General features: G+C 42.1%; 1 protein-coding gene across 1 annotated transcript; it reads left to right on the top strand.

The window, feature by feature from the left end:
* Positions 1–332: 332 nt before the first annotated feature.
* Positions 333–12,913, top strand: inaa (internexin neuronal intermediate filament protein, alpha a). Its single transcript, XM_028795887.2, has 3 exons — positions 333–1,482; positions 10,579–10,703; positions 12,615–12,913. The coding sequence occupies exons 1-3, from the start codon at positions 424–426 to the stop codon at positions 12,910–12,912; spliced, it is 1,482 nt and encodes a 493-aa protein (XP_028651720.2). The 5' UTR covers positions 333–423; the 3' UTR covers position 12,913.
* The last annotated feature ends 687 nt before the right edge of the window (positions 12,914–13,600 follow it).

Raw genomic sequence — 13,600 nt, 5'->3', positions numbered from 1 at the left:
TTTGTTTTTTTGTATCTACTGTATCTCTACTCCTGCCCGGTCTATTACAGAATAAAGAGGAGCCCCTCTGTGAGAAGGTGACACAGCATTTAATGAAGCCGCGATATGCAGCGTCTCTGCTGACATCAGCACTGCACCAAAACGGACAGTTCCATCTCCGCACACCTCTGCGCCGAAAGCGCGCCCCACCCCTTTCATCAAATTCAATATTAAAAAATTAGAGAGAAATATAGAAAACTGTTAAATACTCCTAAAACCAAGCCACTCTCAATTTATAAATGCTGCTTGCACGTAACAACATATCAGGCAAAACCACAACGCCTTTCTACCTAAAGTTGTTCCTCGGCCGGTTTGGAGCGCCCGGCGCTATAAATAAAAGGCGTGTTCACATAGGCGGGCGCTCCCTTTGTCCAAGTCGCCAGGATGAGCTACGGATCGGACTTCTATCTCTCCTCTTCCTACCGGAAGATTTTCGGGGAGTCCCCGAGATACTCCTCTACTTCTTCGCGGATTGGCACCGGTTCGTCTCGCAGTTCCATCTCTTCCAGCGGCCTTAGGGGCCAGTCGGTGTCCAGGAGCAGCGCCTCTTCTCTCGGCTCCTACAAGACGTCAGGACGACCAGCTTTTTCTCCCGTGTCCAGCGGGAATCTTGACCTTAGCCAAACCGTGGTACTCAACAATGAGTTTAAAATCATTCGTACCAACGAGAAAGAGCAGCTCCAGGGGCTCAATGACCGCTTCGCTATGTTCATCGAGAAGGTTCACAGCCTTGAACAGCAAAACAAAGTCCTGGAGACGGAGCTACTGGCCCTCCGGCAGAGGCAGACTGAACCATCCAGGCTCGCTGAAATTTACCAGCGGGAGATCCGAGAGCTGAGGGCTCAACTGGAGGAGATCAATGGAGAGAAATCGCAGATTCTCATCGAAAGGGATAGCATCGAGGAAGACCTGCAAAGGCTCAAGGCGAAGTACGAGGACGAAATCCGAGCACGAGAGGAAGCGGACCTGACTCTGAAAGCTTATAAGAAGGACGTGGACGACGCGACTCTGGTCAGGCTGGACCTGGAGAAGAAAGTGGAATCCCTCCTCGACGAGATCGGGTTCCTGCGCAAAGTCCACGAAGAGGAGGTGGCGGAGCTCATGGCCATGATCCAGGCGGCGCAGGTGTCCGTGGAAGTGGAGATGTCCAAGCCCGACCTCACCTCCGCCTTGAAAGAGATCAGGGGTCAGTACGAATCGCTGGCCGCCAAAAACCTACAATCGGCTGAAGAGTGGTACAAATCGAAATTCGCCAACTTGAGCGAGCAGGCGGCCAAGAGCAACGAGGCGATCCGGGCAAGCAGAGAGGAGATCAACGAGTTCAGGAGGCAGCTGCAGTCCAGGAACATTGAGATCGAGAGTCTCCGAGGGACCAACGAGTCGCTGGAGAGGCAGATCAGGGAGATGGAGGAGAGGCACAATGCCGAGATTGCCGCATTCCAGGTACGGGTGATTCCTTGGCGCACTGGGAGCCTCTGCGGAGTGAGTGAAAGAAGTTGGGGTTTATGCCTGTTAACGTCAAGGGCAACATCGGCCGTGCGCTCGGGCTTTTGGGCTTCCTAGTCGTTTAATATTTCCCCGATCTCAAAATCCGGTTGTATGTCCCCGATTAAATTAAATTAATATAAAATATACTTCGTTTAAAAGGCGGGGACACCGATATTAGTTCAATGCGCTGATAGAACTTAAACGTATAGCGGAACCTGCATTATAAGACACTGCAGCACAATAAAAACCGCGCCGGAATGCTGATATTTTTGAGAAAAATCCTCAAAGGGGTTAAAACTGGACTTTCTTAGTACTGAAAAATGAAACACTGTGAATGATTGTACAAAAACGAATTACTGCCGCATTTTATTATTTTACGTTGCGTTTACCGTTATAGGGTACCGGAGCCGGGCCGACCAATGTCGACTGCACCGCAAGAATGTCAGAATGCCAGTTTGTCGGCGTGTAAGTAAACATCGGGGTGATTTAGTTGCCATTGGCACAATGCTTACACAGTTCCTTAGAACTGTAGATCTCCGGTCGCGTGTTGGCTCTCGCAGAGTTGACATTCACAATTGTAATCAAAGGGAAAGGGTCGCGTTCGGTTTGCCAAATGTCTTTTGATGTGTCGCCACCGGCAAACGCCATTGCACCGGGGATGATTCTGGGTATCAGAGTCACAAAAAAGACAAAATTGTATCGATACAAAAAAGTTTAAGAGCCATTGGATTACATGTTAGATACTCGGAAGAAAGACGGAGAACATAAATACAGACTGCGCAGGCGCGTCACAGATGGTCACCTCGACGGGACCCCCACCCCCCTGCATTTTAAAACGAGTCTTTAAGGTGGCAGCGACAATCACTATTTATATTCGCATGCTCGTATTAGCAGACATTTTTAAAACGCTGGGAATCTAAAGTCATTGTGCGACAGAGCAAATCCCAGCAGCATTGGACATAAAGCAGCAAGCAATTCTGAAAAAGGCGGCCGTCTATCGAAGGGCTCTTCCCCACTCTTAATAATTAAAGGTGCCAAAGCGCTTCTTCAGAGCTATGCCTCAGGGAAACCAAAACAAAAATCGACATGAAAGTTCCAGAAAGAACCTTCATTCTTTTCAGATCAGTAATACGTTGAACAAAAAAACAAGATAACAGATTTGTGAAATACCAACGGGTTTACGATTTGAAGAGAAGTCTTTCCGTATATAATAAGACATGGTAAGTTCAGGTTTTGGGCGGCACGGTGGCGCAGTGGGTAGCGCTGCTGCCTCGCAGTTGGGAGATCTGGGGACCTGGGTTCGCTTCCCGGGTCCTCCCTGCGTGGAGTTTGCATGTTCTCCCCGTGTCTGCGTGGGTTTCCTCCGGGCGCTCCGGTTTCCTCCCACAGTCCAAAGACATGCAGGTTAGATGGATTGGCGATTCTAAACTGGCCCTAGTGTGTGCTTGGTGTGTGGGTGTGTTTGTGTGTGTCCTGCGGTGGGTTGGCACCCTGCCCGGGATTGTTTCCTGCCTTGTGCCCTGTGTTGGCTGGGATTGGCTCCAGCAGACCCCCGTGACCCTGTGTTCGGATTCAGCGGGTTGGAAAATGGATGGAAGTTCAGGTTTTCTTCATCCGTCAGTGTTCTGCTAGGTAGTAAAGAGTTCTGTTTTGTGCATATTACAAACATTTTTAAAGCCAACAACCAAAAGTAAAAAAATATGGAAAAACCTTTTACTAGATTAAACTTGTCAAGTAATGGATCTGCGAGGAACCGCACACACCATAAAGTGCTATTAAAGAACCGGTACTTGTAAGAGTGATCGTACACACTCACACGCAGTTAAGGAATGGCAGCCAAGCCAACCTGCACGTCTTCGGGGGTGTGCTAGGAAAAAAAAAAACTCGCTAAGAGGGCAGAAACGCAACATTTAAGCACGTGAAGGCGACGGTTCTGCGACCAGGTGCCAGTCTGGCCACCACAATATGGTGAATTTTCTTCCAATTCAAAACACGAAATGTGTTTTTTTTTTTTTTTCAAATTCACATTTTTCATTACCGTTTTGAAGACTTGTCGCTATTGACCTGAGGTCGATGCTTGTGCGTGAAGCTCCAGGCGGACAGTTTTTGGACCCTGGAGATTTGGTTCCCATTGTAATGCATTCCATGATTTAACCTCAAACCGTGACGATCGAAGCCCATATGGAGCCCCAATATCGATTAGGGGGTATTTGGTGAAAAGTGTGGTCGCCTTTAGTTGTCAAAACTGCGCCACACGGTGTCCATAGCTTGGACTTGCGGGGGAGCGCGTCCCTCTAAACTGCTAGAAACTGCACTCAAGGTGTCCGCCCATGTCGCCTAATAGGTGCACCGGCTCTGACTTCAATCCATACATCGGAGTCTGACAATATCGCGGAAATTTCCAATTTGAAATCTCTATATACCTCAGAACGAAAACACGTCAACATGTATTTATTTTGACGTATAGCTGTCATAGTAACATTTCATTTTGATAGAAAACGTTAATCTTTTAGCCGTTCCCAAACCGTAATTTCCCAAAAGCGTGCAAATTTCAGACGTACAGTCCTTCAGATTTTTGCTCTAAATAAGCCTGGCGTGAGGGAGCGCGTTTGTCTCGATCAGTCCTGCGGACGCCCGGCATCCCGTCCGGATAGGCCGACTGGAGTTGCTGTCGTGCCCTGGTCAGGCAGGGTGGACCTGAGCGTAGCGAGTTCATCAACAGACGTTTTAAGATCACATTTGTTGGTAGCTCAAATACTACTCTATAATGCAACCGCGGGCATAATGAATGACGCCGTTATTCTGTATTCAGATTTTAACACATGCTTGACAATCTACAGTTTACAGTCCACCTCAAATCGATTCATATGGTACATGCCAAGACATGGGCCCGATCATGGCCGTGAGGTCTGCCTCTTCTTCGAGTACGCTTGTTCTTTATTTATAGGAGACTTGGCACAAGTGTGTTCAACTTCAGGGTTTCCACCTGTTTCACCCGGCAGAGTGGACATCACACCCGCAGCGGTGCCTGCAGACAGTGCGCCATGCTATGAATCCTCAACTATGAAGCTTTGCTGTCCGAGCTTTCTGCGTTATTTTGTAAAGCGCTCAGCGCAGTAAGTGTTGTATAAAATGTATGTTTTGATTGACCGATGTGGCACACTGGGTAATTTCACGTTTACTTCGGGGACAGTTTGCACAGCCGAAAGGTAATGTGAGTGCAATATAGAAGACAGGTACTGCAGTTTGAGCAATGGCTACACATTAGAAAAACGATTTAAAAAAAACGTTTTACTGGGTTGTGTGGTATCCCGTAGAATCATTGCTTGACACAGAAACATTTTATTCTGAGAAGATTTAACTGGTCTTTGAAAAGGTTCAAACTACGTGGACAAAACAAAAATATTTAACGTATAGTAAGCCACCTAGCAGGATACTGACAGATCAAGAAATCCCGAACTGAGCCCGAGTTATTACAGGCTGCTAGTCATTTCACAAATCTAATATATCGATCGAATATCTGTTCACGGTTATGTACGGAATATGTTACACATCTAAATAAATCAAGGAAATTTCTGGAGCCAAAAATGTTTCCTTTCTGGCACCGCTCTGAAGGACGTTGGTCTTTCCAAGTTTCTACGTGCACGTTGTCCAGGGTGCTGAAGCGACGTTTCCGTAAGCAGGATTACCTCCAGCGGGGACGGGGAGGCTTAAAGACGAATGAATGGTCATAACCCTCAAGGAGACAGAAAGATTACAATGCCTGTTAGGGCACGGCCCTTGGTTATTCTGTGACCTTAATCAGTTCCAGCGTCACACGCAAGACAAATTAAGTGAAAGACAAATTACAGAGGCTTAACCTTATTGAAGGTGACGTTGAGCTGCGTTTCTCTCACTGCCTTTTTTGTCCTCCGCCGCCTCCTCACATTCTCCACCCTTTTCTAAATCTGTACATTCAGAAGAGTCTGATTTGGAAAACAGTAATCTCCTTTAATCCTCTCAGAGCGCCTAAACCCTTAATAGACGGTAAAGGCTTTCATAATCTGATTTTTCTGTTTTCAGAGGGCCGATCCCTACTGCAGAAAGCAAATAGTTTATTGGAATTGAACTTTTTTAAAAGTTGCGATAAAATATTTTTTCTGTCACATTTTATTATATCACTAATGGTCTGTCTGTCATAAATATGTTGTTGGAAATGCATTTAGTAAATCTGACAGCTTGAGTTAGTTGAAGACTTTACCTCAATTCATTATGAATGGGATCAATAGCTCACTGCTTTAGGTCGATAAAACTCTTTATACTTAGGCAAGAGAAAATGAGGAAAGCAAATTAAATGTAACACATTTGCGTGGGAGAGACACACAGAGTAACCTTTTGATAATTGATGTTCGAATAAAAATGCGTGTCAAAAAACAGATAAACAGGTCAGGTCAGATCTAAAGCACATGGGACCTTTCCTGAAGCCAGCAAATCTATGTGATTCTTTACAGGTTTCAAAGACAGAAAATAACTGTTTTACAGGTTAAAAGATGATGCAATTAATTATTCTATAGAATGCCTTTCACATCTATCTACAAATATTATACAGTATTTTTCTTACCTATGTACTATACAGTGCTTCTATCAGTTTAGAGCACTGATTCCCAAAGTGCTCTATATGGACCCCCAGGGGTCGATTTTGACTTGCAGGAGGTCTATGTCAGCGAGAAAAAAAATTGGGGGTGCACGAGATGTAAATGGTGGTCCACGTGAGCGGACACAACATGTAAGAATTTTACTAGGTTCTGATTTGTTTCGTTCCAAATCCAAATATTTACTTGCATTTTGTGTCTTTTCAATAAAGGTGTGAATAAAAATTGCACATGTTTTTCTTTTTTTACAATTGTCCACTCTACAAAAAACCCTATGAAAGTAAGCAGCACTGTGTCAGTTGCCAAAAAACACATTTGAAGTTAATAAGTTTAGGAAAATTCAATATTAGTCAGGCAGGGGGGTCTATGAAAAACAAAAAAATTGGTAAGTGGTCTACGGGGCAAAAAAGTTTGGGAACCTCTGGTTTAGAGTATAGTGCCTTTCTTGTCTATTATATAGTCTATCTATCTGTCTATCGTTTATTAATTGCTATAATAATCATATACTTAGTTTTACAGGTTAAAAGATGATGCAATTAATTATTCTATAGAATGCCTTTCACATCTATCTGCAAATATTATACAGTATTTTTCTTATCTATGTACTTACTATACAGTGCTTCTTCTATCTGTGCTTCTTCTGTTTAGAGTATAGTGCCTTTCTTGTCTATTATATAGTGCATCTATCTATCTGTCTATCGTTTATTAATTGCTATAATCATATACTTACAAAGGATTATATGAAAATGTAATTTTTTAAATAAAAAGAATTAACTAACTAACCAATAACTTGAACATTTATTTTTTGGAAATAAAGATAACTTGATATGGTCAGATTTTAACTTCTTTATACCTATAAATTTCTTTACACTAATTTAAGAAACCTATTTTTTATATAAAAGACAACAATTTTTAATTTGATTTTTGTCCTGATGTAAATCAGTGACATTGTGGTAGTCAATTAAATTGCAAAAAATGTGGACAAGATTTTTTTTTCTCTTGTCCTCTGAAGTCTCCAAATGTCTTCTCATTGCCCTGTTGACTCTTCTTTTAATTAGTCACATACACAAGTCTTTTCCTCAAAGTATTTTCTTGGCTGAACACAGTGAAGCCCATTGTTATATTTTAGCACATGACTGCAGGGCACTGACTAATTCTCAGGAAGACCAAGGCTTCACACTGTGTTTTTTCTCCAGGTCCTCAGCTTGGCTCTTAAATCTGCTGGTTTAAGTGAGGACACTGCACTGTCAGGCAGTATGGTGTAGTGGTTAAGGGTTTGGACTTTAAAACCTGAGGCTGTCAATTCCAATCCTGCTCCCGACGCTGTGTGACCCTGAGCAAGTCACTTCACCTGTTTGTGCTCCAATTGGGAATAAACAAAATACATGTAACCAGTTGTACCTCAAATGTTGTAAGTCGCTTTAGATAAAGACATCAGTCCAATAATAAGTAGCACGCTGGCATAGTGTGTGAGCTTTCTGTAATGGCCTGGTATCCTATTTGGGGATGACTTGTCTTGCACCCACTGCTCTGTTCAAAAACCTGCAATCTGATAAATACATGGTAGAGTGAAGGGTTTGTTCTGGCAGAGGGTGAGGGATTTTATCTAATGGAGGCCACATAAACTGTTATTTCAGAGAAGGGAGACAAGTAAGGAAGGTCTGCTTGCTGATTATGACGCTGGACAGGATGAAATGTTACATTCTGATAGCACACGCAAGTAAGAATTTCACTGTACTCTGTACACATGACCATAATGACCCAGGATAGGAATTTCAGATTCTCAAAATGAATGGATGGACTGTCTAGAACTAGTTTTAGAAAATACATTAATACAAAAACTGAAGGGTGCTGCACAATTGTGGCATTGTCACATTTTATCATGTTATATTTAAAACTAGTTTGGATAAACATGAATATCGACTCTTTGATATCTCCATCTTTCGAAACTGTTATCATTGACAATTCATCACGTTAGTTTATTATATATGCGAGCATGATTTTTCGGATTCATATAGAAAGCCAAGAAAACTTCTACTATGTCTGTGTTTTTCAGATAAATTTCATGTAAAGTGCACAACTTTAGGGGTGGCATGGTGGCGCAGTGGTAGTGCTGCTGCCTAGTAGTAGAAGGGTGCGATTCCCGGGTCCTCCATGCGTGGAGTTTGCATGTTGTCTGCGTGGGTTTCCTCCGGGTGCTCCGGTTTCCTCCCACAGTCCAAAGACATGCTGGTTAGGTGGACTGGCGATTCTAAATTGGCCCTAGTGTGTGCTTGGTGTGTTTGTGTGTGTCCTGCGGTGGGTTGCCACCCTGCCCGGGATTGGTTCGTGCCTTGTGTTGGCTGGGATGGGCTCCAGCAGACCCCCGTGACCCTGTGTTCAGATTCAGCGGGTGGGTTGATTGATGGATGCACAACTTTTGGACGTATGGATCTGTATCCATTATTGGCTGTAGAATTTCTAATACGTCCAATCGTTTAACTTTTTCGATTCTATGTTGCATCGCTTCTCTGTGATCATAAATATAAACCTGAATGAATTGTGGTTTGTTTGAAATTAAACTTGTAGTAGCTCTGTCATATGTCTATATGTTTAATCTCTTTTTGCTGTTTCGTTATTTCACTGAGTAATAATTTCCGTTTGTTTGTGCTAATACAATCTTTACTATCAGTTTTCTGAGACATTTGAATTTTAGTACTGTATTTTCGTAATCTCTAACCTGCTCTGCATGTGTATCGCGCCAGCGTTTTTGAACCTCTTTTTGATGTTCTACTTTGTCTTCTACTCTTGGTCTTTTCTTCTTCTACGGTTTGTCTTTTATTTCTGCCCCCTAGGTTTTCAATTCATCTCTTGGCACATCTCACGGGATGTGAAATTGTCTCGTCTCATCCCAAGATTTTTTTTATATAATAGAGAGACTTGCTTAATCCATTTCAGGACCACAGGTGGCTGCAGCCCAACTCAGCAGCATCAGGCAAAAAACAAGAACAAATCCTGGATTGGGTCCACTAATTTGAACACACACACTCACAATCATAAAAAAGTCCACAGCAGAACTGCCAGTTAAATGACCATTGACATTGTCTGGGACGTGAAAAGAAAATCAATGCAACAGTGAGGACAGGAGACACCAACGCACTTTAGAGCAGGTCATTCACGTGCAGCTAAGCATGTTTGGGCCCGGCCAGCACTTGGATAGGAAATCAGCTAGGAAACACTTGTGATGGAGCTAACAGAGGTGTTCATGAGGCCAGTAGTGTGTGTGTGATGGGGACACTGTGCTGTAAAAAATGGTGCCATCCCTCAAACACATAAAAACAGAGGTCTTGACTCGCTGTGGTCATAAAAGATGAATTTTTGAAAAAGTGTAATGTGCTTCCCAATGTTCTTGGTAAATTTCTCACGTCAGCCTTGTCATTCTGGCCCCCTAATCATCACCTGCATGTTTTTGGCCAAGTATCTCACCCCTTCACCCCTAAATAGCTCATGTGTGGCGAGTGCACTGGCACAAGAATGGCTGCCGTCACATCATCCAGGTGGATGCTACACATCAGTGGTGGCTGAAGTGGCTCCCCAGTGTCCATGTAACGTGCATTCTCTAGATTAGAAAGCGCTATATAAATGTAATTAACTATTATTTATTAAGACTGGGGCTTCACACAGGCTTGAACAGTGAGATGGCAGATGAATAATTCAATGTACTTAATAGAACAGTTGTACACCAAATAAATCGGAGGTTAATATGGAAACATGCCTTGACTATGTAGCTGAGGTCTTGTAGAATTTTTTTTAAATGACTGCCTTTAAAATCATATCAAAATATCAATCAAATCAATCTGTCATTTACAAAGTGTGGGCAGAAGCAAGTCTTAAGATAAACACTACAGTAATAGTACAAGTGTCAGAGAACAAGGGCAACAGAAAGGCCAATAATCATCTGAGAGTCGCACCTTCTGAAGGTGACAGCCTGGCGGATGCTGAAGATGTGATGTGTGAGTTGCGGCAAACAGAATAATAAAGTCGGAGTTACGAGACCCTTTTTTGCCTCTGTAGCTCATTAATTCCTTTATGTAAGCAGGATTACACAATTAAATAGAATGAGGATAGGTGTGTAACTAAAGTAGGGTAAATTATATTAATGATACACCAAAATGAATAGATGGATGAATATAAGTAATTTATGCTTATATTCCGTGTGTATATTTACATAATACAATCACAGAAAATCCCTTGCTGTTACACTCAAAGCAGCTGGTAGGAGAAAAAAAATCTGATGGCGCTCCCTGGATTACCTGAGAAGAGCCAGCCGTGTGCTGAAGGTTCTCCACAGCGTGAGCAGGACGTCTTGTAAGATTTTGCTTTGGATGGCCAGCAGCTTAACTGAAACCCTGTGCTTTTTTTTTTTTTTTTTTTTTTGAAGGATACCATTGGCCAGTTAGAGAACGAGTTGAGGACGACCAAGAGCGAGATGGCCCGCCACTTGAGGGAATACCAGGACCTGCTTAATGTCAAGATGGCTCTGGACATTGAAATTGCCGCTTACAGGTACAGTGGGCTCACCTTCTTCTCTGACAATGGATTTGTATTGTTTTATCGACTTTGAGTAATGTGTATTTTGTAATTCTGAAATCTTCTCAAAATTTAAAATTTATTAGATAAGTTGTCGTATTTTGTTTGAAGGAGGGTAGGGTTTAGGCGAAATGTGTTAATATAAATGTTAACCAATACATTTCAAAAACAAAACTAATTTAAAGCAGAATGGAATAATGTATAATAGTTATTTGCTGCTAGTGTTTTAAATAAGGAAATATATTTATCCATCCATTATCCAACCTGCTATATCCTAAGTACAGGGTCACGGGGGTCTGCTGGAGCCAATCCCAGCCAGCACAGGGTGCAAGGCAGGAAACAAACCCTGGGTGGGGCGCCAGCCCACCGCAGGACACACACACACACACACCAAGCTAGAGACAATTTACGTCCGCCAATGCACCTAACCTGCATTTCTTTGGACTGTGGGAGGAACCCACGCAGACATGGGGAGAACATGCAAACTCCACACAGGGAGGACCCGGGAAACGAATCCAGGTCTCCTAACTGCGAGGCAGCAGCGCTACCCACTGCGCCACCGTGCCACCCCAAATATATTTATGTGATTAGAAATAACTAAATCCTCATTGGATATTCAGATATGAAAGTCACAATAGAATATACTGTACAGATGCCATATAGCATATATGAATAAATATGGAAGACACTATTATGATAAAAGTGGTACTTAAGTCACCAATAGCCAGACTGATGTGAATGTCACTAATGAATAGGCACTATATAACATAAATGGATATGTAAGGCACTATATAAAGTAAAAAAGACAGATATTAAAAGCACTATTTAAAAAAGATGCAGTATATAACAGACACTAGATATGTAACGTACCATATACCTGATAAGAGAAAGGAGTCGTATTGAAGTGATGGATATGAAAGGCACAGCACTGCTGACCTGCTGTTCTCACGTTCAGTAAGTTCAGTCCTTGTCGCCCCCCCCCATGACTACAGGTTGATGTTATTTTATTCCCAATTGATCTCATTGTTTAATCAGCAGGTCCCTTTTTTTCTTTTCTTATTCTGTACTCAGAAAACAGGCATTAGTAAGAAATAGACTAATTTACAAATATTGTGCTCCTAGCTTTCCATGCTTCATTTTTGTACTGTCATTGTCCTATTAATTCACCGCTCTCCTGTGAAGTTCGCCACCTTAATGATGATGAGGAGTGTAAACTCCCTGACAAACGACACTGAATGTTGAGAGGCTGCCGCTACTTCAGCGTCAGGCCTGCTAATGAGCTCATTCACAAATAACAAATGAAACAACCAGAACACCTGGACAAGCAAGCAAAAGGAAAATCACGACAATGAGGACGAGGGCAGCATTTAGAAAATAAGACAAACAACACAAGTTTATCTCTTTACAACATACAGAGCTAAAAATTAGCAAACCTACTGTAGTTTACGTTTTATAATGAGTAAGACCCCAACAAAAAAAAAACAAAACTTAATCAAAGAAAGACTCAAATGTAAAGAAAAAAAAATTGGGCCACTGAGCACCCCAGGACTGACATTGAGAACCACGGCTGTAGATGATTGTTTCATTATGATGAGTACAATTAGAATTATTAAAGATTTGATAAAATTATTTATGGAGTTTTTTAAAATTAAAAAATTTAAATTATGTAAGCCCCAAGTTTCACACCGTGGAATAGTGGTCAAATGGAAAGAAGTTCAGCAGCATGGTTTTGAAACTTTTTTTGTGAAAATCTAATTCTATGTTACTAACGTTTGCTTCTTGAATCATTCTTTTCGGGTCATTTGAATGATTTATCATTATTTTAAATGTAACACATTGCAAATGACTCCCAAGATGTGTACCATTAACTGTTTCCTTTTTATTTAGAAAACTACTAGAAGGAGAGGAGACTCGTTTTAGCACTGGTGTCAGTCTGAATGCTCCTGGTCTTAGCCCTAGCTTGACCTACGCTTATCCAACTCGAGTGTACAGCAGCTCTTCCAAATTATCATCCACTGTCACCATCAGCAAGAAGGAGAAAGAAGAGGAGGCCAGTAAGGTGCCCTCAAAGGCATCGATCCAACGGGAGACCTTTGAGCAAGGTCAAGAAGAGATCACCGTGTCCATAAAGAAGGTGGACAAACCTAACCCAGAAGTGGCAAATCCAACCAGCCAAAAATCTTAACTCTACAAAGGTGAAATGAGCAGTTTCAGAACAGAATGTGTTTAAACTTGGGGTCTTTCCCCACAGAAGATAGTATTAAAGGGCAAAATCATTTCATTTCACTTCACTTCATAGCACTTTTTCATTCGCTCACAATATCACTTACAACGGATTGATGGGTCAGAAGACAAATCAGTCTAAAGATGTTTAAAGAAATTAGAAGAATTTAAAAGAACCCCCCCAGGAATCTTTGACCAAATATGTCATTGGCCTCTGTATTAGTTAGTTCACAGAAAGCCTTTGTGGGGCACTATATATACTGTACATCCATACATTTCCTGAACCTGTTTTTTCTGTACAGGGAACCTGGGATCGATCGATCAATAGAATCTATCACTAATCACTCATTACCTGTGTATCTGTCTATCATTAGTCACCTCTTATCTATCAATCACTAATCCTTTATTATCTGATAGATACATCTATCACTAATCACTCATTACCTGTGTATCTGTCTATCATTAGTCACTTCTCATCTATCTATCTGACACACGGCACATTCCATAACTAATAAAGTGACCTTTCCATTGTCCTGTACTTCAGTTCATGCCACACATCCTTGTCTATACAGTGGGATGTCGAGTGGAGCTCTATGAGCACTAGACATCAGAACTGGAGGTAGCGTAGCGTTGCTTTACATAAACAAAGA

This window comes from Erpetoichthys calabaricus, chromosome 2, assembly GCF_900747795.2.
Source record: "Erpetoichthys calabaricus chromosome 2, fErpCal1.3, whole genome shotgun sequence".
Lineage (NCBI taxonomy): Eukaryota > Metazoa > Chordata > Cladistia > Polypteriformes > Polypteridae > Erpetoichthys > Erpetoichthys calabaricus.
This window is presented reverse-complemented; position numbering and strand designations above follow the sequence as displayed.

Excerpts from the sequence above, each read along its gene's own strand:
- inaa (XM_028795887.2), top strand. The coding sequence starts at position 424 with ATGAGCTACGGATCGGACTTCTATCTCTCCTCTTCCTACCGGAAGATT. Across the intron at positions 1,483-10,578 it reads CCGAGATTGCCGCATTCCAG|GATACCATTGGCCAGTTAGA; the intron begins GTACGGGTGATT and ends TTTTTTTTGAAG. Across the intron at positions 10,704-12,614 it reads ATTGAAATTGCCGCTTACAG|AAAACTACTAGAAGGAGAGG; the intron begins GTACAGTGGGCT and ends CTTTTTATTTAG.